Genomic DNA, 24,843 nt, shown 5'->3' with positions numbered 1-24,843 from the left:
GCACTTGCTACCTGTGCCCACCAGAGGACACTCTACTGCCCGGCATTCCATACTTCGGCTGCTTCCAAGCAGGAAGCGGTTCTAAACCGGTTTTATTCACCAAAGTTCCTGCGATCGGGTGTTCAGTTCTTTTGTGCTAGTGGTAAGCACGAAATACGAACCCCAAGATAAAAGCACCAGTAAGAGCCATGATGTTCTGTCCAGGATTTTGGCAAGTTTCAGTATTTCCACTCAATCTGAAAGAGTTTCAGTTTATACTTTTACCAACCTCCCCAAGTGCATGCAGCGCTTAACATCAGATAAAAGAACGCCACCAAATGCCCTGCAGTTTGGCCAAGTCAACACAGTAGTGCACAAAAGAATATAAAGCCAACACTGGGCTTCTCTCCTCTCATTATCAGTAACAGCAGCTGATCTACACACACCAGAGAGGAAGTGACCCCTCTCCTTCTTAGCTAATTGCTTCTTAAACAGTGTCTTAAAAACAATTAAAGAAAAATGTCCACTACTAAAAGAAGTGATGTTTTCATACAGAGTCATCTTACACTCGCCTGACCCTTCAGTACGCTCTTAACTTCAGTGTATTTTTCTCGGGGGTGAAGGGAAAGGAATTTCACAAGGCAAATTTCAGTACTTTTCAAGGGGCATTTGATTTCACAGTTTCCTTCCCAAACATATGCCACTTACAAATGAAGAGAGAGTGTCTAACTTGACTGAATTCAACTAAACGTATGGTTGAAGGAATTTCATTTCCCATGCTAAAAATGTGACTTTTTTTTTTTTTTTAGCAGACAGATGATGGAACTTCTTTAAGAAAAATGGAAAGTTACAGTTCTCGAAAAAGAGAATGAAGCTGGATCACATTAGTGAAGGAGACTGCAACAGAAGGTGTCTAAACCTACTACCCAAAACGAGGTACATACTGTCAGACAAACCTCTGTGGGATGAAGAAGAGTATCAGTTTTTTCTATCACCCATAGCTATGCATAGATGGTACACAAGAAATTCTCAGAGGCAGACTTGTACCATAACACACATCAAAATGAAGCTGTTGAATAATGCACAGCAACAGCTCAACCATCAAAAGAAGAGGACAAAGGAGGTAGAGGCCAAGACTCTTTTGTCTCCTTTTCCCAGATTTCTGTCCTTTCTACACAGTTCAGGATAGAACACAGTTTTGGAACTCAGTATTGAGAAGATACTCTCCACATCTTGGAAGGTGACAATCTGCTTGACAAAATCATACAGAATCACAGAAAGGACCATAGCAGCTCACCTACTCCAGCCTAGAGCATTTTACTCAGAATTAGTCCAGGCCAGGCTGGATGAGACTGTGCACAGCCTGCACTACTGGAAGGTGTCCCAGCCCATGGCAGGGGTGTTGGACTGGATGATCTTCAGGGTCCCATCCAACTCAAACTATTCTGATTGTACGCCAAAGCAAAGCCATCAGCTCTCCCTATACATGCACACAACACTTTGCAGAAAGTAAGTTGTGTTGTTGATGAAAATTCCATGCAAAAGTAGTTCTTCTTCAATAATAAGTAAAAACATTTATTCTGTTTGTTTCAAGTAATTCAAAGCTTATCTTCAGAGTACAAAGCTCCCAGGAGGACTTAGCAAGGTAAGCAAAAAAACAGAAGGTTTAAAAAGACAAAACCAAAACATAGCTTTGAACGCATTTTGCTGTCAATAATATAAAAGCACGAGTCACCAATTAAGATTTCACATATTGGGCGTTATATTTTAAAAAAAAGCACACCAAAACCCATTTATACAATGGCTTTCACAAAAAAGGAGTAAAAACTCTCCAGACAACAAGTAATGCAATCAATGCACCATTCAACAAAACAGATTTTAATGTGACATATGAAGGCATCTGTGAGGCAGCAGGCTTGTAGATACTTATGAAGAGATGCTTCTACATAAAGACTCTGCATAATGGGGGCTATTTGTGGAATTTATCTGCATGCCACTTAACAGCATCATTTGCAAAGCAGAGGTACATACCAGCCTCTAAAAGCAAGTACTGATAAACAGAGAAAGGGAAATTGTACAAGTCCAGGAAAAGCACTAAAAATTAATACTAGTTTAATAACTAGTCATGTGTCACGCTGAAGGATTTGAAGGACAATGACACGGTCAAAGCAATAAGAACTGAGTAACCTGCCTTCACATCAGAGTTTTGAATGTACATGTGAGGCACACAGCACTTACTCAGCACACAGAAGGCACAGAAGGACATCTTAGCTCAGATGAAGCACAAGATTTAACTGCATGACAATAAAACAGCAATGCAGAAGCAGTCAAAGGTTTTAGATCCTGCCTGCAAGTGGGAGGATGCCAAAACCTAGTGATTTACAGCTGGCCCAAGATGACTGCTAGGTAAGAGACTTAACAGTACTCAAATGACTTACACAGTCATTGTACTACACAAACCATGTTAGAAAAACGGCATGTCTCAACAGATTTCTGAAGATCACAGCATCTATCACAACACAGAATAACCTTCCAAAGGAATCCCCGCTGCTTTGAAATTTCTAATGCAAGAAACTGTAGGAAAAACATCACCTAGTGTCACAGGAGGAGAACACACAATTCAAAGCAGCTGACATCAACTGACAAAGCTACTTCTATTACTAAAATGCATTTTGAACTCTTACTATAAAAAACAAAATGTGCTTTTACCCTTCTAACATGAGCAGGCTCAGCAAAAAGGTCTCTAAAATGAGTTTTCACTCGTGTTTTTTCTAAATGAGATGACTAGATCACTGAAAATGAATAAACTGAACCTAACTTCTTGCATGTTTAGCTAGTAAAATTAGACACTACCCAGGGCTACATGCACTGTCTCTGTACAAATACACACCACATGGAAATATAAATAATCTGTTTTACATAGCCCCACTTACACACCACTTACATAAATTAGCACATTCAGCCTTTGTTCTCTTTAGGTGATAATTTCTGCTAGAAAGTCACCATGTAGAGCAGGCAAAAAGTGTAAGAGACTGTAAAAATAACAGTACTCTAAAACTGTTTAGAAGTTATCAATCTAAGAATTTTCAGCCATTTTTCCTACTATGGGCACTCTTAAGAGTAAGAAAAATTTGTCTTTACTGACCTGCTGCCCTGTCAGACCTCCTGTACCTCTATCAGGATCCATGGAAACAGAAGTAACAGCTACAGGCACCTTCAGTTCAGTTTGACCTGTTTGATATTTTGGCAAACACCTTGTTCTTAAATTTCCTTTTGTAGACACTCCTGTAAATGAAAGACAAGCAGAACATGCAGATCATAAAGTGACAAGGGGCCCTACTCTGCCTTGTATAACCAGACTTCCACAAAGAAATCCTTGCCGCAGCAGCTCTTTTTTTTTGAAAAGAATAAGCACCTCATGAATATGTCTGCAGTTCCCCCCATCCTCTCACTCCATACAAAATTTCATTAAGAGGAATACATCAGCAGAAAAAGAGGTGCGTGGCACTGAAGCACACCCAGCCACAATGAACATTTCATAAATTCTGAAATGCACATTATGTCTTCAGACTGAGGTTCAATGAAAAAAAAAAACTGTGTTTGATTAAGATGCAAAAGCATAAAATTGAGCTTCTGCTTTGATACCCAAATACAGTAAGGAACCAACCAGCAGTAAAGCTGTTAAAAGTACCACTCATATAATAAAATACCACTTTTTCTGTTACACAGCCAACCTACTGATGCTCAGGCTGTTTGTTCCTTTCAGGACTAGGCATATGAGTAAGGCAACACTGCAGTGCACACTCCACAGATCATTTGTCAAACACTTCCTGCCATAATTAGAATTAGATCACCACTACCAACGGTAAGAACATGAAAGCACTGAAAATCCTGATGCTGCAATTACAAAGTATCAACACTGACACTAACATTAAAATCTCCGAGGCCAGATTAAAGCCCATAGCTTCTTGGTACTGCCTCAAGGGTTGAATTTTCTCTGTTCAGAAGTGCAAAAAGTTTTGAACAAAAAATATTAACTTCATACTAGCAGACAGATTACATTTATTTGGGTAATGAATTTCAGAAGTGTACCAGCAATTCAAGCAAAAGAACTGAATTATAAGCTGTATCATGTCCATGCTCATACACAAGGGAAAACAATGTTCCTGAAATCCTCTTCCACAGAAGGGGAAGACAACTTCCCAGAGCGAATCGATTTCCATCATTTAGGATCAATGCTTTCTTTCCAGGGAACAGAGAAAAAGAATCCGACATCTCCTGGCTTAAAAATCTCTGCATGTGTTTTGTAGTTCAACAGAGATGTCTGGCCAGTACTTTCAAAGGGTATCCACGCTACCTCAAACCCAGAGAGTACAATTCCTCAAAACTTAGAACTACTGAATGACACACACACAACTTCAGTCTAGAGTTAACCATCCCCAGATATGTTTTCAGGACATGGTGTCACTTGAAGAGCTGCATTTGAAAACAATTAAGAGAATTCTGAAGGGGAACTAAGAAGTCTCATCTTTTCTCCAGCAATATACACAAGCATGCACTCAGTAAATCAAGGTCAAAAGAACTAATAAGAAAAAAATTGCTTTATCTGTACACAATGAATCTTTATTTCAATTGATACCTTCAAAATTTACAAGAGACCTGAACACCTCTAATGCTTCAACATTCCTTGGAGACCACATTAAAAATTCAGCTTGCCTTGTAAGTTGGATAAAGTCATGCTGTACCTGCAACACAAACAACTCCCTTGGAACTATTCATCTTATACAGTATGCTTATCTAAGCAGCAGAGCATAAATCCTCTGCTATAATCATATATGTCCCATTACAACTTATGATGACTCTCTACCTTACACACACTTACATACACAAACCACATACCTGAAAAGACATTGCAAATTTTATCATCCACAGGAAGAAACCTTTTTTTATGTCTATTAGAAGGTCATACCTGAAACAGATACCAGTGGATCTTCTTCATCAGAAGCTGCATGTGGCTTTGTCAAAGGAAATAAAAAGAGAGGAAGCTTGGCTCTTTGAACTGTAAAAAGAAGTATTTAGTCTCTTAATTTTACACAGCTGTTGATAAGAAAACAAACTGTCAACACTTTGGGAGCAAGAAAACCAAGGAAAACTTGGTTAGAAAAAAAAACATCACCACAGCGATTGGTAAAACAAAAGGCCTTACTCCTTCTTCACTGTGCATTAACCTTCAGCCTGTAAAGATTATCTTAGAGGTCACCTTTGCAGCAGATCCCAGGGACCAGCCCCAGTTACAAGAGCAATTACAAGAACAATTAAGATAATGAACTAATAATATTTATTTAAATTTAAACAGTTTATCAGTATATAGGGAACATCTTGATCTGTAGGGCAGGCAAATTCTGAAACAGTGTTTATTGATATTGCAATGAGATACATTTTGGGTGATACATTCTAAGAAACATAAACGCAGATAAATGCAAAAGATTTCAAAGGAAGTTGGTTATTCCCATCTGATCATCACATGATGAGTAATACATAAAAGCCTGAGGACTGATTTTCTTTAAGAAGTTTCAAGAACTTTCAAATATCCCAGAGGTTTAACTATTAAATTACTTGATCGCAGAAAACACTTACAAATCAGAAGCAACAGGGCACCATATTATCTTGTGCTATGTTAGCAGTAACTGAACTTGAATCCCTGCCTCTTAGAAGCCACTAAAAATAGGACTCAATATAATTCAGGGAAGGGTGTAAACCATATTGTCTTCCTTAAAGAAGCAGTTTCATTTAGCTGAACGTAAAGATTTATTCCCACATAAATAACTAACATACTTCTTGTGCCTCAACCCCAGCCAGCAACTCAGGTACCACACAGCCACTCCCTGTCCAACTCCCTGCCCCCAGAGAGAAACAGTAAACCTCCTGGGTAGAGATAAGAAAAGTTTAACAACTGAAACAAAATAACATAAAGGGAAGAGGGAGAGAGGATTAAAACCAAAAAGAAACAGGTGACGCACAGTACAGCTGCTCATTGACCAATGCCCAGCCCTTCCCCCAGCAGGAACTGGGAGCTCCCAGCCAACACTCCCCAGTTGACTGGACATGATGTTCTGTTACGGAATCTCCTTTTGGCCAGTTTGGGTCAGCTCTCCTGGACATGATCCCTCCCAACTTCTTTTGTATCTGTTAGCTGGCAGAGCATGGGTCACCCAAGTCCATGTTTTTGGGTAAGCACTGCTGAGCAATATCCAAAACATCAGTGTGTTATCAGCATTATCCTCATGCTAAATACAAAACACAGCATACCAAGTACAAGGAAGAAAATTAACTCTATTCCAGCTGAAACCAGGGCAATACTAAAGTGGAAAACAAAAGCACAGGGCACAAAATTCTCCTCCACTATTTTTTGTTTATACCCCTTTACTTTCCTCAACCTTCTATGGTTGGCCAATTAATTCAATTATCTAATTTCTGTACTGTTGACAGATAAATGCATTTAAGGTTTTGCATCTGCATTCATACAATAAAGTAAAATTGTGAAAATATTTTAATAACCCTATACAAACTCTTGCCTTAACTACAATTTGATTCTGATAACATCATCTCAAAAATTTAATTTAGTAAACTACCACACAGTGGAGAAAATTGGGAAAACTCTAGGAGCTTCCTCCTGTGGACACCAACTTCAGTCAACATCCACAGTCCATCACACAACTGGTACTTGTCACACTGGAAGGGCTTGATCACAGGCTCACTTAAGATCTTGTCAATGCACTTTATCGCTTGCAAACAATTATCACTCACCAGCCTCACACCAGTTTAAAAACACACTCAGTGAGTACTGCTGTCAAAGCCAGCTCTCTCTACAAACACTGAGAGCATTTCTGTTCTCACTTGTGAGCTGCAGACTGCAATCTCCAGCTGCCAAAACACACTGTGGGGGCATAGCACGAACCAGGCAAGGAAGCTGAACAAACTCTATGAGGAAGGCACTGTGCGTACTCTCTTTTCAAAAGCACCAAGGCGGATCAAAAGTCCGAGTCTGGATCACAGCCCAGCTGTGTCAGCACAACCACAACAGCAAACTGCAGGGTACTGAGAAGTGTACGTTCAGCTCACACTGCTTCAGGAAACAACAAACTTCAGCACAGGCAGTTCCTACTAACTGACATATGGTTAATCTGCATGTCAACACATGGCTATGGGAAATAAAAAGATTTGCCTAAACAACATTCTGCTTTTAGGGTGTGCCTCTGGTATTGCCAGCTGTTGTGGATAGATTCCTAGTAGCAGGATGCAAAGATTAGTCAAGGCTGTTGCTGTTACTCCCCCCAGCTACCAGGACCACTCTCGTGGTGAAGCTTTGCAGCCCAGTGTATTAGAATACCTCAAAGTTAGAGCAGGTTACATCAATCAGCTGGCCTGAAAATCACAGTGACTCAGAGGCTGATTCATAAGCAGGTCCAATGTCCTTGCCTCAGAGTAACAGACTGGGGACAGCACCAGCACCAACCTTTTAACATTAGTCCACTGCCACATGCCTCTCGACTGCCAGTAAGGCAAGCGTAGTGTTATAAACCTTGTACCACCACAGCTAAAGTTCAGTGCAACAGCAGAGAGAGGCATTGGAGAAACTCAACACCTGGGTAGAGCTCACCTACACAACCTGCCTTGCTGAGCTGAGTCTATTCAACAATTATGGAGAAAACTTCAGTTTTCCAAATCTTTTATACCAATCTGCCAAATTCCCCACCCACTCCTCTTTTTCTGAAAGCATATATTACCATTATTTTTAAATTGTTCCATGTGCTTTTCTAAGAATTTAAACTTTTCCAAGGTCAGAGGCAACACTGCCTATTCACCAAAACATGTGGAATAGAAATGGTCGTCAGGAAGAACTTCATTCCTTGGAATATCATGATACATGAGGCTACTGCTGGGCTCAAGAAACCATACTTAAGTCATGAGAAACAACCTGTTACCCAGTAGTTAACTGATAAAAATAGTTAACTGTCAATATAAATGCATCAACGCTTCCACAACTGAGAAGAGTAGTGACAACAAATCTGATATGTGGCCACGCACCTTCATCCCATTCGCAGCACGGAAAAAGTTGTAGACCATCTTTTTTACTTTACACAGATGGGAAATCATAATGATGTGCTCCTTAAACAGGCCATGGGATGGTTGGCCCATTTCATTTGCACATTGTCCCAGTGGGTGTGCAGTCAAATATAAATAAAAGAGCACATACACATACTCTTCTTTCCAATCACTTCCAGGTGATACTGAAATCCCACTCTCAGTCTGACTAACAGCAACACCTCAAACCCCTCAACTGGAGCTAAACTGTCAGCTCCTGTATTTCCACCAGGCCAGACTGTCAGTTCTACCCTGATGACTTCAAGTCACCAAGCCTCCAACTCAGTCACACAAGCCCAAACACCAACACCAGGTCTTGAGCCACACAAACTCATTTCTCTCTAACCAGGTTTGTACAGGCTGAGCTCCCTGCCACAGCCACCACCCACTCCATCTACGTGTCCAGCCCCAGGTAGTCTCCCACAGTGGGAGCCTGCAGGTCCTCTGCAGATGAAGCCACCCCAGCCTCACCCTCATCCCTCAAAGACAGAGCCCTGCAAGTTCCACACTGGCTCACCCAAAATGTTGTGCTTGTAGTCAAGCTTACGTGCCAGTCACAAAAGACACATCTCTTCCCTGCTCAGCCTCTAGCCTCATTTTCAGAGAATCACAGAATCAATGAGGTTGGAAAAGACCTCTGAGATGATCGAGTCCAACCTATGACTGAACACCACCGTGCCAAACACTGAATGCCAGGTCCAGTCTTTCCCTGAACACCGCCAGGGATAGTGACTCCATCACCACCCCGGGCAGTCCTTTCCAAATCCCAGTCACACTTTGTGTGAACAAATTCCTCCTAATGTCCAATCTGAACTTCTCCTGGAGAAGCTTAAAACTGCGTCCTCTTATCCTGTCACTCGGGAGAAGAGCCCAATCCCCACCCGGCTACAACCAACCTCCTGTCAGGTAGTTGTACAGTGCGATAGGGTCACCCCTGAGCCTCTTTTTCTCCAGGCTGTACAACCTCATTCTCTCTACTGATTCCCTTACAAGTTCCCGTAAGCTGAATGCAGTTTCCCCATTTTCTATATATTTACTTGCCCCGGGATTTCAGAGCTGTCTCACAGTGAAGAGGACTTACCACCCTCCCTTGTCTCCCAGGTCACTTTTGCTTTGAAACCCCTCGTACCCCCTACACACAGGCACATATCCAATTCCTCTCCCCAGGCCAAGTCCCTCCATACTCCCCAGCGGAGCCCCCACATAGCCCTGTGCCACCCGACCCACAGCCCCGCATCGACTCCACACCAAACCTCCCGACAGGCCGCCCCGCACATCCCTGGCGGCCCTTCCCGCCGCTGTCCCCTCACACCGAGTCCCAGGCAAGGATACAGCCCCGGCCCCAGTGAACACCTCCATCGGCACCGGCGACCGCCGCCGCCATCTTGAAACAGCCGCCACTCCCTGCATACCCCAGCCGCCCCCCGGGCGCTCACCGCCCATTGGCTGCCTGCGCCGGAGGCACACGGAGGGGTGCGAGGCATGCCGGGAATCGTGGTCCTCTAAAAGCCGGCAGCCGCCATAGTCTGACCGGGGCACCGCCCGGAAGAACTACTACTCCCACCGCACCCCGCGGCTACGGGGCAGCAGTAAGGACAGAAAAGCATTGTTCTCTGCCGGGCTGGGCAAAGGCAGGAGGGTCCCGCGGAGGATGGAGGACAGACCCCCCACCGGCATCAAGCCCTACCTGGACAAGCTCACCCTGGGCGTCACAAGGATATTGGGTGAGTGGCGTTGAGCTATAGCCCCACGGGGCCGGGGGCAGGCCGGGGGCGGGGGGAGCCACCCGGTTGTCACGGCCCCTCCTGTGAATGGCGTTGCTGAGCAGTCTCCACACACTCAGACACATCCTTGTTTCTGGAAGCAACGGCAGGAATCCCGAATCTCTCGACTTGAGAGTTTCATAAGTATCATAGGAGGAGAAGGTGGTGTTTTATGCAAAATCATGGAATCATTTAGTGTTACAAGGTGGGAAGAGACCGCAAAGATCATCCACTCCCAACCCTGCTGCCATGGGCAGGGACACCTCTCACTAGACCAGATTGCTCAAGGCCTTATCCAACGTGGCCTTGAACATTACCGGGGAGGGACATCCCCAACTTCTGTGGGCAAACCTGCCAGTGTCTCACCACCTTCAAAGTAAAGATTTTTTTCTAATACCCAACCCAAATTTCCCCTTTTTCAATTTGTACCCATTACTCCTTGTCCTGTCACTACAGTTCCTAATGAAGAGTTCCTCTCCGGCTTCCCTGGAGGCCTCCTTCAGATACTGGAAGGTTTCTATGAGGTCTCCATACAATCTTCATGTGCAATTTGTGCCTAAATCTGATCTTTTGTGGTAGTGTGGGGTCAGCAGGGAGTGTGGCCCATGAAGGGGAGTTCAGCATGGTGCAGTGTTCTGGTAGGAGGCCAATTTGTGAATCTCCTTGGGATCAGATCCTCATAAATAGGTTCCCTGCAGCTAGTTCCCGCACTGTGAGACTTGTTCCACAAAATGCCGTGCTTGCCATTTCCAGGTTTTGCTCAGATCTTGAGCCTTCTTGCATCCCCTCAGCTCCTTTTGAAGTTCAGCAGGACTGAAAGCATCCAAAGGAAGGATTCTCAGACAAAACTTTATTTGTATCAGTGGAATCACAAGGATTTGTGCAAGTATTTGCATGTGCAAAGGATTTCAGCACTAGACCTTTCATACCTCAGCAGCACAGAGCACAGGACTACCCTATTTGTAAGGCTGGAAAACCGTACATCTCTCCTAAACCATGTGTACAACAAGATTACAAATTGCTGTCCTGGAATTTCTTGCTGGTAATTTTAGAGCCAAAGTGAGCTCTGTAATTACCTCACCCTGATGCTTTATTGCAGGACAGTGAGTTTCACCTGGTAACCTCAGTGTATCTATACTTGCACGTGGGTTTGGATAGCTGCTCAGACAGATGAGATTAAAAGATCAGGGCTAAATTCTTTCTCTGGGCTTCAGTGAGGACAGGATTTCACCCTCAATCTTTGATCAGTGTTGTCATACTGACTTATTTGACTTCTTGAGGAGGGGTGGGTGGATTTTTTTTTTTTCTGTTTGTTTGTTTTGTTAGTTGTAAGGTCAGGATAACATTATCACTCTATGAGTGAAACCGATGATAATCATCATGGCAAAAGCTTCTTTGAAGTAGCTCTTTTTAAAAAATGATTAGCTCTGCCCACATTTTCACCATCCTCAGGTGTGTAAGATCTGTGAGATGTGAACTGTGTCCAAATGTAATGTTGCCATGTAAACTGTTTTGGATAGACATGGCAATGCAAGTATGGCTCTGAAAGTCCTGTAACATCCCGACCAGATGGAAGGTGTTTCCTGGTTTGTGTTTTCTTGTTTTTCTCTCTGTGTCTCTGATAACTTGTATTGTACAATACAGCAAAGTCCATCACAGTGATGTTTTACTCCACTTCTTTTCTCTCTCTCTCTCTCTCTCTCTCTCCACACCTTCAGGGAATTTGGCACATTTTTTCCAGTGAAGTAGTCCAAGGCATTTCAACTGTGCCACCAAATTAATTAGAATGGCTTAGCTAATTGGGAAACATTACCAGTCTGTTCAGTGCTTGTTTCTTTCAAATAACAACGGGTATCTCGTTCAGAACAATGCTTTGCTCAGTAGTTAGTAGTACTAGAAACTATCTTACTTTAAATCTTTTAGAAAGTCTTATGAAGTCACTTGGCATTTTCTACCTACCATAAAGTAAAATCAGACATTGTTTTGTTGGTTTGGGTTTTTTTTTTTTTTAACTTCAGTCTCTGTGGAAGTCCCTCCAAGGAGGGATATTTCTTACAAGCAATGTGGAGGCTATAACTTGAGGGGGAAAAGGGAGAGATCTTTCCTATTGCCAATATGATTCATTTTGCTGAAGTTCTGTGAGTAATAGAAAATTCCAGAAAGATTTATTATTCATAACTAAGTCAGAATGGAAGGTGTTAGCTCTTCTGGACTGCCCAGGGCAAAACCATACTTAACTGTTAGCACTCTCTATTAGATAAGAACGTAACTATTCAGACATTTGAAAAATATGCTGAGAGTTTAGCCAACTTATAGGCAGTGTTAGCAGTACTGTAAAGACTGAAAATCCTGTGGTTTCCTGCTTCAGCCTTGTGTCCCACCATTACATTGACTCTTTCTGATTAATACTGCAAAGTGGTTTTGGAAGCTTCCAGATAAAATGTCCTGAAAATAGGGCAGAGTTTACTATGATCTTGATTCAGAGTAATTAATGAGGTGGAGTCACCTGAAGTAGTTAAGCTTTATCATGTATCTAGGTGCCACCAGAGTGGCTTCATTTCTTCCATCTGGATGAAAAAGCAACTCATGGCAAAGTTAACCCTAAATGTTCAGTGGAGCTCCCATCCATACCCATGCACACCTGTTAAACATGGTCTTCAGTTTACCCACAGGATATTTTTAATATAACATTAGGGCTTTTAAGGTGGAATTTCTCGTTCTTTTGATCTTGGATTTGGTTCAGACCTCTTTAGAAGTTGCATTTCTCTCATTCCTAGACATCTTCTTTGACTGCTATGCTATTTAATCTTCTGTCATCCCAGCCCAGCATGATGAATTAAACATTCCTGATGTTTTCTTTGATCACAGAAATAACAATTACTCTGTTATTATAATCTCCTCAACTTGTCATAAGGTTTGCACAGCTTAGATGGAAAAGAACAGTTAGGTTATTGATTCCACTCTCTTGTTCAGACAGCTTGTATGTGAGCAAGAGACAGATCACCCTGCCTTGGACCCACCTACCAGAAGTGAAATTTGGTGAAACATCAGAGTCTTCTGTATGTTGGGGGTCCCCCTTGGCCAGACAAATTTACCTATGTGACCAACTATGGTTTTTTTTTTTTAATGTCTTTGACTTGGAGTTTGTTTTTCTGATGCCATGTTTTATCTTTTCAATTATCTGACCAATGTACCAATCAATATTTCCAACTGAAGTGGAGTTTAGGCTTCCTGAACTGAGTGCCACTCTTCCACCAACAGAACAGAAAAGGACAATGCTACTGGTAGAATTAAAAGCCTGGCATTGAAGATAAAAAACAAACCAAAGCTTTCTAGTGCCTGCTTTTCCTGTCTGGTGCACTGTGTATGTTTTACCAGAAAGCAATTATAATGTGTGTGACTGCTTTAGGGGCCAATACTTTCACAGCAGAGCCAGTCTTGAAAGCCCTGCATAGTTATCAGTTCTATTCCATGGCCCTGTCTGCTGGGCTTGCAGTTCCCACAACAAGTTAGTAGTCTTCTGGACTTGATCCAAAGAGAATTATCTCTGTGGGAATTATTTCAGTTGGCTGTGGATGAATAAAAACATTATAAAATAGTAAGTATAAGGGAGTTTTACCATCACACACCTGAAAGCACCATGTGGATTAGTATCTCACATTTGTATAGCATTCTTTCCCATAAAATATTCAGATGATTTTTATGGATTACAAGCTCAGTGCTCGTAACAAATTTTCATATGTCCAGCTGGGGTTCCAGAGAGCTAATGTTTGGTCCTGCAGGTCCCTTTGGCAGGATCAGGTTCTGTCTGTCCAAACTCACTAAATCCAGAGCTGAAGTGTGCCTGTCCTTGTGGAATAAGGTTGCTAGCAGTTCACAGCAGCGCTGCACTACATCTTGTCCCAAGCTGAGGATATCCCACCCAACAGAAACCACAGGGCATGCTTATAAAGAAAGATTCATCCCCCTCTAAGAGTTTACCTCAGAACCCATCACAGATTTTTTTTTTTCATGAAACCTCTGCAAAAGATCAGACCTTGAAGACAAATTGTCTGTGTTTATACCATAGAATCATAGAATAGTTTGAGTTGGAAAGGACCTTAAAGATCATGTAGTTCTAACCCCTCCCACTCTGGGGGGGAATGCCACCCACTAAATCACTGTATGTGTAGATACATCATGGTATGTGCATATGTATGTATAAAAAAATTCAAAGGATAAGATTTTGTGCAACACTAGACATCCTCATGCCAAGACATGCTGAGTAGAGTTACAGACAAAAGAAAGTGACTGCTCAGTCACCAGCACAATGCTTCCAGTCATTAATGCCTTTTCCCTGGCTGTCACTCAGATTAATTTGCAAAATTGTCTGTCTCACAGTGTTGGCGTCACCCGTGCCAGCTGCAAACATGTTCCTCTTTTCCTTTCAGAGACTTCTCCAGGAGTTGCTGAAGTGACGTTCATGGAAAAAGAGCCAGCTGAACGCCACACAATCGTTTCTTGGGAGCAAGTGAGTATTTTCCTGATAAAACTGCAATGAGGTCAGTCTGAATGTTCAGCAGCCCATGGAGAATGTCAAATGCAATGGCAACCTTGTGTTTGTTTATGATACAGCTTGTTACCAAGTTTGATGTACAGTGCAGCCTAAACAGTGGTGGTGGTGGTGGTGTTGGTTTTTTCTTTATCAGGTATCACTCTGTTAGGCCATCAGGTGCACCTGATCTGTTAGAGAAACATCATGAGTGTGGGTACATTGAGGATGACAGCTCTAAAAAGAAACCACATAACTGTAGTAGGCAGCTACAGTGGTGACTCAGTGGGGAACAAACATTTTTCTGACTCACGTCTGAAAACATTTTCCAGCTCCCTTTCAAACAAAATGAAGCAGTGCTTTATTATCCATGGCCATTAAAGGTAAAGGTGTCAAGGTGGCAAATAACACTGACCTACCCAGTTTGTTCCAGTTATCTGTTTCTCTTTTTAGTCTCAGCCATTTGCTTCAATTTCTCATATCCCTTTCTTTCACCTCCTCTTTGGCTACCCAGCCTAATCTTTTGGCCAGGGCATGTCCTGTTGCCTCTAGAAGACTATGAAGGACACACGCTCTCTTCACTCTGCATTATCTGACCTTAATGCATCAGTCTGTGTGATCAGAGGGCTCCTGAAAACTGTCGTGTGACTCTTGTGGGCAGAGGTGGCATTTTCACTCCCTTTTTGGAATATACGTATCTTCTTTGTTAATCCCATGGCCATGGTGGAATAAGTGTTTGGTAGGTGTCACTCGTGTAGAAATGGGACAGTAGAAGCTCTCTGGCCTTTGGAAAGGGACATGGCAAGAGGATGGAGTTGAGTGAATCATCCTCCCTCTGCTCCAGTCCTAGCTATGGCCTAAAGCAAATGCTCCCAGCAACTGCTCTTGCTACCACTGCATAAAATAGCTTCCCGTTTGACACCTTGCCATTTACTGTTTTTCCTAAACAGTGAGGAAAAGTTTTGCACTAGTTCCTATGATGCCCTATTCCAATTAGTGACATTTATCAAGAATTTATCTGTCCACATTGGAACGTATGTGATGTAAACGTGTGTGTTACTTACTGAAACTTGTCCAGTAGCCAGCAGTTGTGGTCAGGGAGAAATGTCTTGTTTTTCAGGTTTGTGTAAACTGATTCCTGGTTTCCTGTAGCTGTTGTTCAGGTGTTGGGTTAACTGGACTGGAAAGTTTGAGGCACCATGACTGTGAGCCAGCTCAGGTCTGGGAACAGAGTGGTATTTGCTCATTCTTCTGTTGAATAGAGAGGACTGCTTTTCCTGGACACAGTGCTCATTCCTCTCATTTTCAGTGCTGCTTCTCCTCTAAACTAAAATGGGTTTATTTCAAAACTGAGCTATTGTAAAGCCAAACAAATGCTATAGCCAAAGCACTTCACTCAAGAGAAGCCAAAACAAAATTTCTGTTCCCACTCCCCCCCTGCCCAGCAATGGACTAAGTCAATTGTGGAAGTAAATGTGGAAAATTAGAGCTCCAGTTAAGCTGGACTTCTAATAGTCAAGGACTTCGCTGTCTATTTCTTTGGTTTTGGTTCCAGTTGCATTGACAAATTAAAGCTCCCTTCTCAAGTTGAAAGGTAACTGATATTTTTCTTTTTTTTTTGTCTCATGAGCTCTGGGGATGAAGTCTAAGTCTAACCCAATCTTCACAACTGCAGGAGAAAATGTCCTGCCATGATGATTAAGTGCAACTCAACAATTCACGAAGCCTTCTAGGATGAACTTGTACCTCATTTTTCCTCAAACTTTTCTTGAATTTGAATACAGTGTTTGTTTTTATCGGGCTTTAGGCCACTAGGTGGCAATACTTACACGGATAATCATTTCTCCATAGTTGGGATTTTTAATAAGATTTTGTCGGAGTATGTATTTTTAACTTCCCTCTACATTCTTGGTTATGGAAGTATTTGAGGACTTCTTCTGTAATGTAGGAAAAACTGGTGAAACTGTTCACAAAAATTACATTATTCTTCCCCCAACAACTTCTATCTGTATTGAGACTCACCAAATAAAAGCTTTATTCTTTAGATTATTTTTTAATGGAATCAATTTTACCAGTGCTATTTCAGTTTTGCAAGGGAAAGGGTTCTTTACTGAGAAAAAAATCCAAGTGTTCAGAAGCTCTTAAAAGAAAATCAACCTTTTTAAAATTATAAATTATTAATTAACATACTTTATTCATGCTGGCAATACACAATTTTTGTTTTCATCCGCCATGTTTTCTAAATTGTGCTGTGCCATGTTTGTGCTACTACGTACCTGGATACTATGGTGTTTTAAAATCTTACCTTTAAATCTTAAAAATTTAAAAAATCTTTAAAATCTTAAGCTTGTTTAATGTCCCTTAGATGCCAGGAAGCTTTGCAGGGGAAACTGAGCTTTGTGACAGGAGTTAGTGCAGTAAGACAGTAGGAAAGCAGAAGAGATTTTTCCCAAGGCAGAAAGAGCTGTTAAGTGTAACACTTCAGGAAATCAAGCTTGAAATCACTCATGAAGAATTTATTGGAAATCAGCACACTCACAAAAATATTTCAGATATATGATTGCCAAGTGTATTTACATGGGTAAAGCATCACTTCCCTAAAAATTGTAAGCAGTTCAATATATTTTAATAAAACCAGATAGTCTTTCAATGTTTCCTCATATATAAACCTACTCAGATCTTACCTCTTCCCCAAGAAAGAGAGACAAGCAATAGAAGAGGGAGTAGAGACAGAGTTACCTGGTCACCAGAAAACCAGTGCTAATAACTGTGTATCATCCTATGAACCCTTTCCCACTCCTAAAATGAGGCTGGCAATGGCCCTACTCCCCCCCCATGCAGTTTTTAGAAATAGGTGTTACACTAAAATACTGGTAGGAGGCACTCTGGTGCAGTGCCTGAATCACATTTTCTGTTTTGCCTCAACCAGAACAAAAATTAGTCACTCACATTATTGCTTTGGTTTTCAAAAAATAGAAAATTGCATTTTGTTAGAGGGACACAGAGGTACCTGAGACTGTTTTCTCTTGTCCTTCTTACTTGTTACTTGGGAGAAAAGCCTGACCCACACGTGTCTTTTCAGGTATTTTCAGTACCTTTCTGGTGGTAGAGAGTGAGAAGGTCTCCCTGAACCTCCTTTTCTCCAGTCTGAATACCGCCAGCTCCCTCAGCTGCTCCTCACAGGACTTGTGCTCCAGACCCTTCCCTTCTCTGGACATGCTCCAGCACCTCTGTGTCCTTCTTGCTGTGAGGAAACAAAGCTGAACCCAAGATTTGACGTGTGGCCTCACCAGTGCCCCCAGCACAGGGGGATGGGCACTGCCCTGGTCCTGCTGGCCACACTACTGCTGACACAAGCCCGGTGCCATTGGCCTTCTTGCCCAACTGGCCACACTGCAGCTCATGTTCAGCCACGGAAAACCAGCACCTCCAGGTCCTTTCCCACTCAGCAGCTTTCCAGCCATTCTATCCCAGCCTGGAGCTGCAGGAGGTTGTGACCCAAGGGCCGGTACTTGGCCTTGTTGAACCTCACACACTTGGCCCTGGCCCACGGATCCAGCCTGTCCTGATCCCTCTGCAGAGCCTTCCTGCCCTCCAGCCACCCAACCTGGTGCTCTTCTCAAACTGACTGAGGGAACTCTTGATTCCCTCATTCAGATCATTGATAAAAGTAACAGGGCTGGCCCTAGTACAGAGAGCCCTGGGGAACACCACTAGTGACTGGCCCCGGCTGGATGTAATTCCATCCACCAGCACTCTTTGGGCAGGGATATCAGTTTCAGCAGCACTGCACCCATCTAAGCCATGAACAGCCAATTTCTCCAGGAAAATGTTGTGGGAAGTGGTGTCAAAGGCTTTACTGATGTCTGGGCAGACAGCCCCAGCCTTTCCCTCATCCACTAGGAGAGTCACCTTGTTATAGAAGGAGATCGGGTCACGTAGTTATGCCTTTCACAAACCCATGCTGTCTGGGCCTGATCACCTGGATCTCCTGTGCGTGCCATGTGATGGCATTCAAGAAGATCTCCATGAGCTTCCCCAGCACTGAGGTGAGGCTGATAGGCCTGTAGTTTCCTGGTTCCTCATTCAAACCCTTCTTACACACTCCTGAGCTGCTCCCTCTCTACTGTGTACTGTTTGTGGCACACATCTGGAATGTCATCCTCCTTGCTTCTAGCACATCTCTTTTTGACTCCCAAGTATGCATGCAGGGTGCTCATCTTCAGCAGGGTGCTCATCTTCTTGGCATCCTTCTTGTCCTCCCTTAGCATTAGCCAAGCTTGCCATCCCTGATCCCCATGAGCACAGGATCTACCCACCTTGAGCTTGCCTTGTGGCTCTGACTGTGGGAGTGATGGGGAAGTGGATCCAGCAGGGCCAGCGCATGAGGAAAGCTGTGTTCTTCAAGCTGCATAATGGGGAACAGGCTGGAGGACTTTTGGGAAGTATACAGTGTTCCTTACACAGTGTTCCCCCTCTTGTTAAGCTTTATAATATATTGAAAACTGTCTGCACAACAGTATTCTCAAGAGAACTTTTAAGTCCTATTCTCTGCAGCAGGGGGGATCAAATCTACTCCAGCCCCAGAAGATCAAGGTGATCTCTTGGGAGTCCTGTGGGTCAGATTTATTAAAGGTGCAAAAAGAACATCTCAGTATCTTACATAAATTAACATTAGCATTCACTGGCAGCTAAGGCAAACCAGCCATGAAACTGCAGGACATTACGGAGAGAGAAAGCTGGCTCCTGATGTCTGATACTTGGAAGCCCTGAGAATGCCTTCCTTCTCTCCCAGAAGTCGGATAAAACTCATTCATTTTTTTAGAGAAGTCTCTCTAGAGCTGTATGTTTTGATCGCTTTCTGTTTCTTTAGTATATTTTTTGAGAGGCATTGTTTCAACAGTGCTTCAAGTGAATTGCCATATGTCAGGGGTTTTAGCTTTGGATCCAGTTCTAATCAGGTTCTGGCAGCAAAACTAGCCTGGTTTTAATATTTTTTCTCTGTACTCAATAGACTGCTTTCTTGGGAGACTATTTGGAGATATTACAGAGACCAAGCAAAAGGAATAGACCTCATGCACCATATTGGGCACTTGGGATATTTTGTTTTATGAGCTGATGAGTGTAACCAGATGACTGGAATGAAAACAGCTGCTTGCCAGGTCTGTGGTTAAGCCAGTTCTGTCATGTTATTTAGGAATAGTGTATTTTATGGGGCTGGAGATCACAACCCTGAGAACTGCCAGTTGAGCAAGAGGAATACATAGTTTGATAAGCCTTTTTTAATACATAGTGGCTTGTTTCTCTGACTGCTGTTAGAAGATTACTGTTCTGATGTCATATGGTCATGTGACTAAGCACAATATGACGGATCAGTCAGTCAGATGAGAGAGATGGGTGTTAATGAAGCTTCCTATTTACAGGCATTTTCCTATAGACCCCAGACCTGCTCTGATACTGAATTTTCTACGCATATATTTTGCACCATAGTTTGGAAACTCATACAGAGGGACATGGTTAAGAGAATTCTGAAAAAAATTGGGAGAGTAGCCATCTGCAGAAACATTCACATGTTGATGTTTTTCAAAAGGAAGATTCAGAGCAGAAAACCTGTTCAGATGTGATTTTTCCCTTGTCTTAGTCAGCTATATTTGCTAAATTGGTCTGTGCCTGAGTTGTAGGAGTATTTATCTGGATATTACGGTGGAAGTTTTAAAATCTTAGATTTTGTCATTCTAGTGGATCTGGTTCTCCTGCTTGGAGAAGAACACCCACCAAAGCCAGGAGATCCACTCACATACATGTTTTTACTGCTGCAATACATTAGTTAAAATTGGGGGATTTGAAATTTATTGAAAGTATTATGTAAACGTTTTGTACTCTTCTGAGGCTTTGTAGAAGGTCTGTCATACTTTTCTTTCTTCATAGTTTTAGCCATAGTCACTGTGCTTACAGCTACAGCTTGAAACTGGAAGTGATGAAAGCACAGCATGAAATTATAAATACTTAGGACTGAGGAGAACCCACAGAAGAAGGTGTGTTTGTTAAAGGCATTTGAAGAACTTCAGATATGTCTGTGTGGTTTAGTAATCACCTTAAACTTACCACCAGGTCCTCAGCCGTGAGCAGGATCTTGTTGAAGGACAGTAAATTCTTCTCAAAGCAGTGTCTATAGTTCCAGGTTATCTGCTTTAAGACCTGTGAACCCTGAAGATTTTCCCTGCCTGGGTTAGGAAAGCTCTGTGCTGGTGACCAGGCTGCTCGATGAGGCAAGTAAAGTGACCTGCCCTATTGCAAGCTGCAAAGCCATTAGTGTCTGGGACTCGTCAGTAGCAGTCAGTCAACAATAATGGGTGGGCTCAAAAAGTAAGTTAACAAGCACAAGGTTGTGGGCAGGTTAGGGGTCCTACATGGTGTGTATACCCCAGTTGAGGGGGCAGAGACTGCAACAACCCAAAGAAAGTGGCTGTGAATAAGGCTTTAACAGGCAGAAAGGCTGCTCTGGTCCTAGGGGAGGAAGGGCATGTGGACGGGATGAGACCAGCACTTTCCATTGCTCAGCCAGCAGCTGATGACTATAGGCCAGCATTGCAGCTAGACGCACAGCTGGCAGGTTGCTCCTGCTGGATAGATACATTGAGGCAACATTAGGAAAGATAATTGAGTATATGCAAGTTGAAGATGTCGGGGAGAATCAGATAAGCTTCTCTTGAGATGTTAAAAAAATGTCCCAAGTGAAGCAGAAGATACTTGAACTGCATGTGCATCTTCCTTTTCCTTAGCTAGTGGTTACTAGAATATTCTGTCTTTATTAAATGAAACTTTTCCACAAGGAGAGTGGTGCAGCCCTCGGATAAGTCAACATGCACAGATTGTGGAACTTTCATCCTCAGACCCTCTCCTGAGTTTTGAGGTCTGATTTTTTTGGAGGCTTGAGTGTGACTATTTTAAATTTGAATTCACTGGAGTCAATTTGGTTTTTTCTCTAAAACAGTTACAAACAGACCAACGGGTAACTCCTTTAGTCATGCTTGTTGCTTGGCTTATTAAAACTCGCAGGCTTCCATCCTGTTTAATTGTGTGTACTTGACACTTCAGCAAGAACACAGGGTCATTGGTTTACAGCCAGTCCTGTTCCCAGCAGCAGGGTCTACAAATGCCTATAGCTCTTTGGGCTTCATTTTGTTCTGAGGAATAAGCCTTTATCCTTCCTTCCTTGTATTTGCTGCTTAGCTGAAGAGTAAGTTAAGAAAGACTCCTTCCACAACCAAGACAGGTATAGGAGAAGTGTTCTGGTTCTGAGAAACTTGAGCTCACTGGGATTGCTTCTTTCACTGCTGGCTCAGAAGGAAGCAGGCTTAGGAGCCCCAGCCATGCACTGAAGTTTGGAGGGATGAAGCCGGATCAGCAGGTTTGTGAGTCTGGCTTTGCATATATTTGCACACATACTTTTTGTTAAGTGGCACGTCAAATCTGTTTGAGTATGTGCAGCTTTTGAGTCCATGCTTCTTTCACCTACTTGGAACTGAAATCCCTCAGAAGAAGAGAGTCATTGTGCTAATATTGTACATGCTTTAGTGGAACAGGTAAGTTTAGTCTGATTCCACTTAAAGCAAAACCCTACTACTCTTGTATATATGAAAAAGCTGATTGCTCTGATTTATGTGAGCTTGGAGTGGCTGCTAATCTCAGAAGTAATACAGTGTCTCAGCTGGGGAACAATTCTGTAATAATTTTGTGATGACTAACTGCTCACTGTGAAATTTTCCCAAGCTACCTTTGTTAAGACTAATAGAGTCCCAAGAAATATGCAGTTCTCTCTCAAGGCTTTAGACTGAGATATTTGAGCCGATTTGAGTTACCTTGGAGTTAAGAAAAAAACTTGGTGGCACTTTTTTCTGTACCAATTTTCAGTTGTTCTGAGGGTTTGAGGCATGTTTTGCATTTTCCCGTAACACTTTGGTTGTGATTTGCAGAAAAACTCCTGTGTATTACCAGAGGATTTAAAGAACTTCTATCTGATGACTGATGGCTTCCAGATGACCTGGAGTGTGAAGACCGATGGTGGGTCCCCGTGTTCCTCTCCACTGACAACACCAATTCATTGCAGCCGGTCCATCCTTTGCAGAACCTCTTTAGTTTCAAACTTATTTTCTGCACAATTGATACACATCTCTCAGGGCAAAATCTATTGCGTGTGTGTTCTGGGCTCCCACAGAAGAGGTGCATACACGGAACACTGGCAAGAAGCTAATTATTCATGACATAAATACTGTTCTGTAATACACTGACCATCTGTTGACACTCAGATTTAGGTGTGTCATTTAAACCTCATACCTTAACTCCCTCTGTAGTTCACGTAGAGAGAAACAGCTGTAGCTCATTACCCCATGATAAATTGGTAGGAAGAGTCACCCTCTGATAATGCTTCTTTCTCATTAAAATGTATAGGTACATGTTGGAGCCTGATTCTGCTTTCCACCAGTTAAAGTCCAAGCTTCGTTTTCCATCCTTGTTTGGCAAAAATCAGGTAGCTTGTTCACTCTGCTGCTGTTATCCTGGCTGTCACTGCCTTCAGGCAGGGTTCTCAAGTAGGGCTGTGGACACTGCTCACTTCTGGAGATGGGTGTCAAATACAGGGTCTTCCTCAGGAGGGGAAATGACATTTCAGAGACAGTTGACATCAGTGCTGTAGCACCTGCAGTGACTCCTGTCATGTTTCAAGCAGGATTTGTTGTGTTGTGAGCTCTAAAGAGTCTTGTTTTCAGGGCTCACAAGTGCGCAGAGACCAAGGCTGCTGGTACAACTGTCTTATTTGAGCAAACATCCAGCAGTGCCTTCTGAGTCCCATCACACTGGGACATGGCTGAACAGGGTGCTTGCTGCCTTGATGTCTGGTAACAGTCTGAGTCCTCAGAAACAGGGACAAGTGACAAGTCCTCAAGTGTTCTTTCAGGAACACCCACATGTTGATGCATTGATAAAATCCTCTGTGAAACTGGCAACCAAGAGGATGTACCCTAAGCAGGTACATAGAGTAGAAGAGGACAAGCTTCCCAGTAAGCTGTGCATGTGTGGGGTGGTTTCTGATAGGAAGGGCAGCAGCAGGGAAAAGAGCTTTGAGGAAGAGGCTGTAGCTGAAATCCTGTAGCCAGGATTTTTAATTTTTCACAGGACTGAGCTAACAGCTGCAGCACAGTCTTGGCCAGCAGTGTAATTCTCATACCTTTACATCTCTGAGATGGTGTTGTATCACATCTAAGTGCAAGTCTGCGTTTGAAAAAGCCTCATTTTTGCTCCTGTAGTGTCTTACTTAAGTGTCCAGGTCTGCTGGGTATAACCATCTCTTCACGCCATAGAGGTTGATGTCTGGAGGAAAAGAAATACCTCCCATGCTTTCCTGACACTGGATGTGATTAATGATCAGCCTTGTTGCAGATACCCCAATGCCCCTGGGCTCCATGGTGATTAACAGTGTCTCGAAGCTGTGCCGGCTTGGGGGTTCCTCTATGTACACTCTGCCTAATGCTCCAACTCTCGCTGACCTTGAAGATGACACAGATGATGAAGGTAAGGCACTGTTAACAGGCTAGAAAAGCTGCTCTGCCTCGTCCCTTTTGTTCTTTTAATGTTAGGATATAGCACAAGATACGTGGGCCAAAACACCTTCCACCAGACCACGTTGCTCAGATCTCCATCCAACATTCAAGTGTTCATAACCTTGAACACTTCCAGGGTTGGGACATCCACAACTTTTCTGGGCAGTCTGTGCCAGTGCCTCATGACCCTCACAGTAAAGAATTATTTCCTAATATCTGATGTAAATCTGCCCTCTCTCAGTGTGAAGCCACTGCCCCTTGTCCTGTCACTATGTGTCTTTTTAAAAAGTCCCTCTCCTTCTTTCTTATAGGCTCCCTTCCACATACTGGAAGGCCACAATTAAGTCACCCTGAAGCCTTCTCTTTTCCAGGCTGAACAAACCCAATTCTCTCAGCACCTCAGCTATCCCCCATGGCAGGGGAATTAGAACAAGATGATCTGTAATGTCCCTTCCATTCTACAATACAGCAACAGAAAAGGTCATTCCAGGTAGATGGGAATTACTTGGTCTAGCAGCCTGGTCTAGAGAAGGGTGTCCCTCTCCGTGTTAGGGCAGTTGGAACAAGATGATCTTCAAAGTCCATTTCCAGGCCAAACCATTCTGTGATTCCGTGACTACCTGTCTCCTGGGCTAGATCTATTATGTAGTCCCCTACAGCCTTGGCAGGTAGATCTGTATGCTGTGAATGTCATGGGGATTAGTGTTATTTGCATCCTCTTCTAACAGCCTGTCAGCCTTCCTGTTCTGCCTCTTCCCTATTTAAACTTTCACCTGAGCCTTGCTCCAGTGATTCAGCTTCCAAAGTCTTTGTGTGCTTATGGTGT

General features: G+C 42.9%; 2 protein-coding genes across 5 annotated transcripts in view; one reads left to right on the top strand and one right to left on the bottom strand.

Moving 5' to 3' along the window:
• Positions 1-9,557, bottom strand: part of KIAA1328 (KIAA1328 ortholog) — a 174,792-nt gene extending 165,235 nt beyond the window's left edge. Inside the window, exons 1-3 of one of the 2 annotated variants that reach the window (XM_032095326.1) lie at positions 9,457-9,557; positions 4,949-4,984; positions 3,125-3,264 (exon numbers count right to left, since the gene is read on the bottom strand). In XM_032095326.1, coding sequence (XP_031951217.1) covers positions 3,125-3,264; positions 4,949-4,984; positions 9,457-9,508 — 228 coding nt within the window. In that variant the 5' untranslated portion in view covers positions 9,509-9,557. Of the gene's footprint in view, positions 1-3,124; positions 3,265-4,878; positions 4,985-9,456 lie in introns of those variants that run through there. The other variant, XM_032095327.1, reaches the window with a different exon arrangement.
• Positions 9,558-9,696: 139 nt separating this feature from the next.
• Positions 9,697-24,843, top strand: part of TPGS2 (tubulin polyglutamylase complex subunit 2) — a 29,548-nt gene continuing 14,401 nt past the window's right edge. Inside the window, exons 1-5 of one of the 3 annotated variants that reach the window (XM_032095332.1) lie at positions 9,698-9,848; positions 14,318-14,401; positions 21,255-21,331; positions 22,395-22,482; positions 23,857-23,988. In XM_032095332.1, coding sequence (XP_031951223.1) covers positions 9,776-9,848; positions 14,318-14,401; positions 21,255-21,331; positions 22,395-22,482; positions 23,857-23,988 — 454 coding nt within the window. In that variant the 5' untranslated portion in view covers positions 9,698-9,775. Of the gene's footprint in view, positions 9,849-14,317; positions 14,402-21,254; positions 21,332-22,394; positions 22,483-23,856; positions 23,989-24,843 lie in introns of all 3 variants that reach the window. The other 2 variants (XM_032095331.1, XM_032095330.1) reach the window with 2 other exon arrangements.

Source organism: Corvus moneduloides, chromosome Z (genome assembly GCF_009650955.1).
Source record: "Corvus moneduloides isolate bCorMon1 chromosome Z, bCorMon1.pri, whole genome shotgun sequence".
In the NCBI taxonomy this organism is placed as follows: domain Eukaryota; kingdom Metazoa; phylum Chordata; class Aves; order Passeriformes; family Corvidae; genus Corvus; species Corvus moneduloides.
This window is presented reverse-complemented; position numbering and strand designations above follow the sequence as displayed.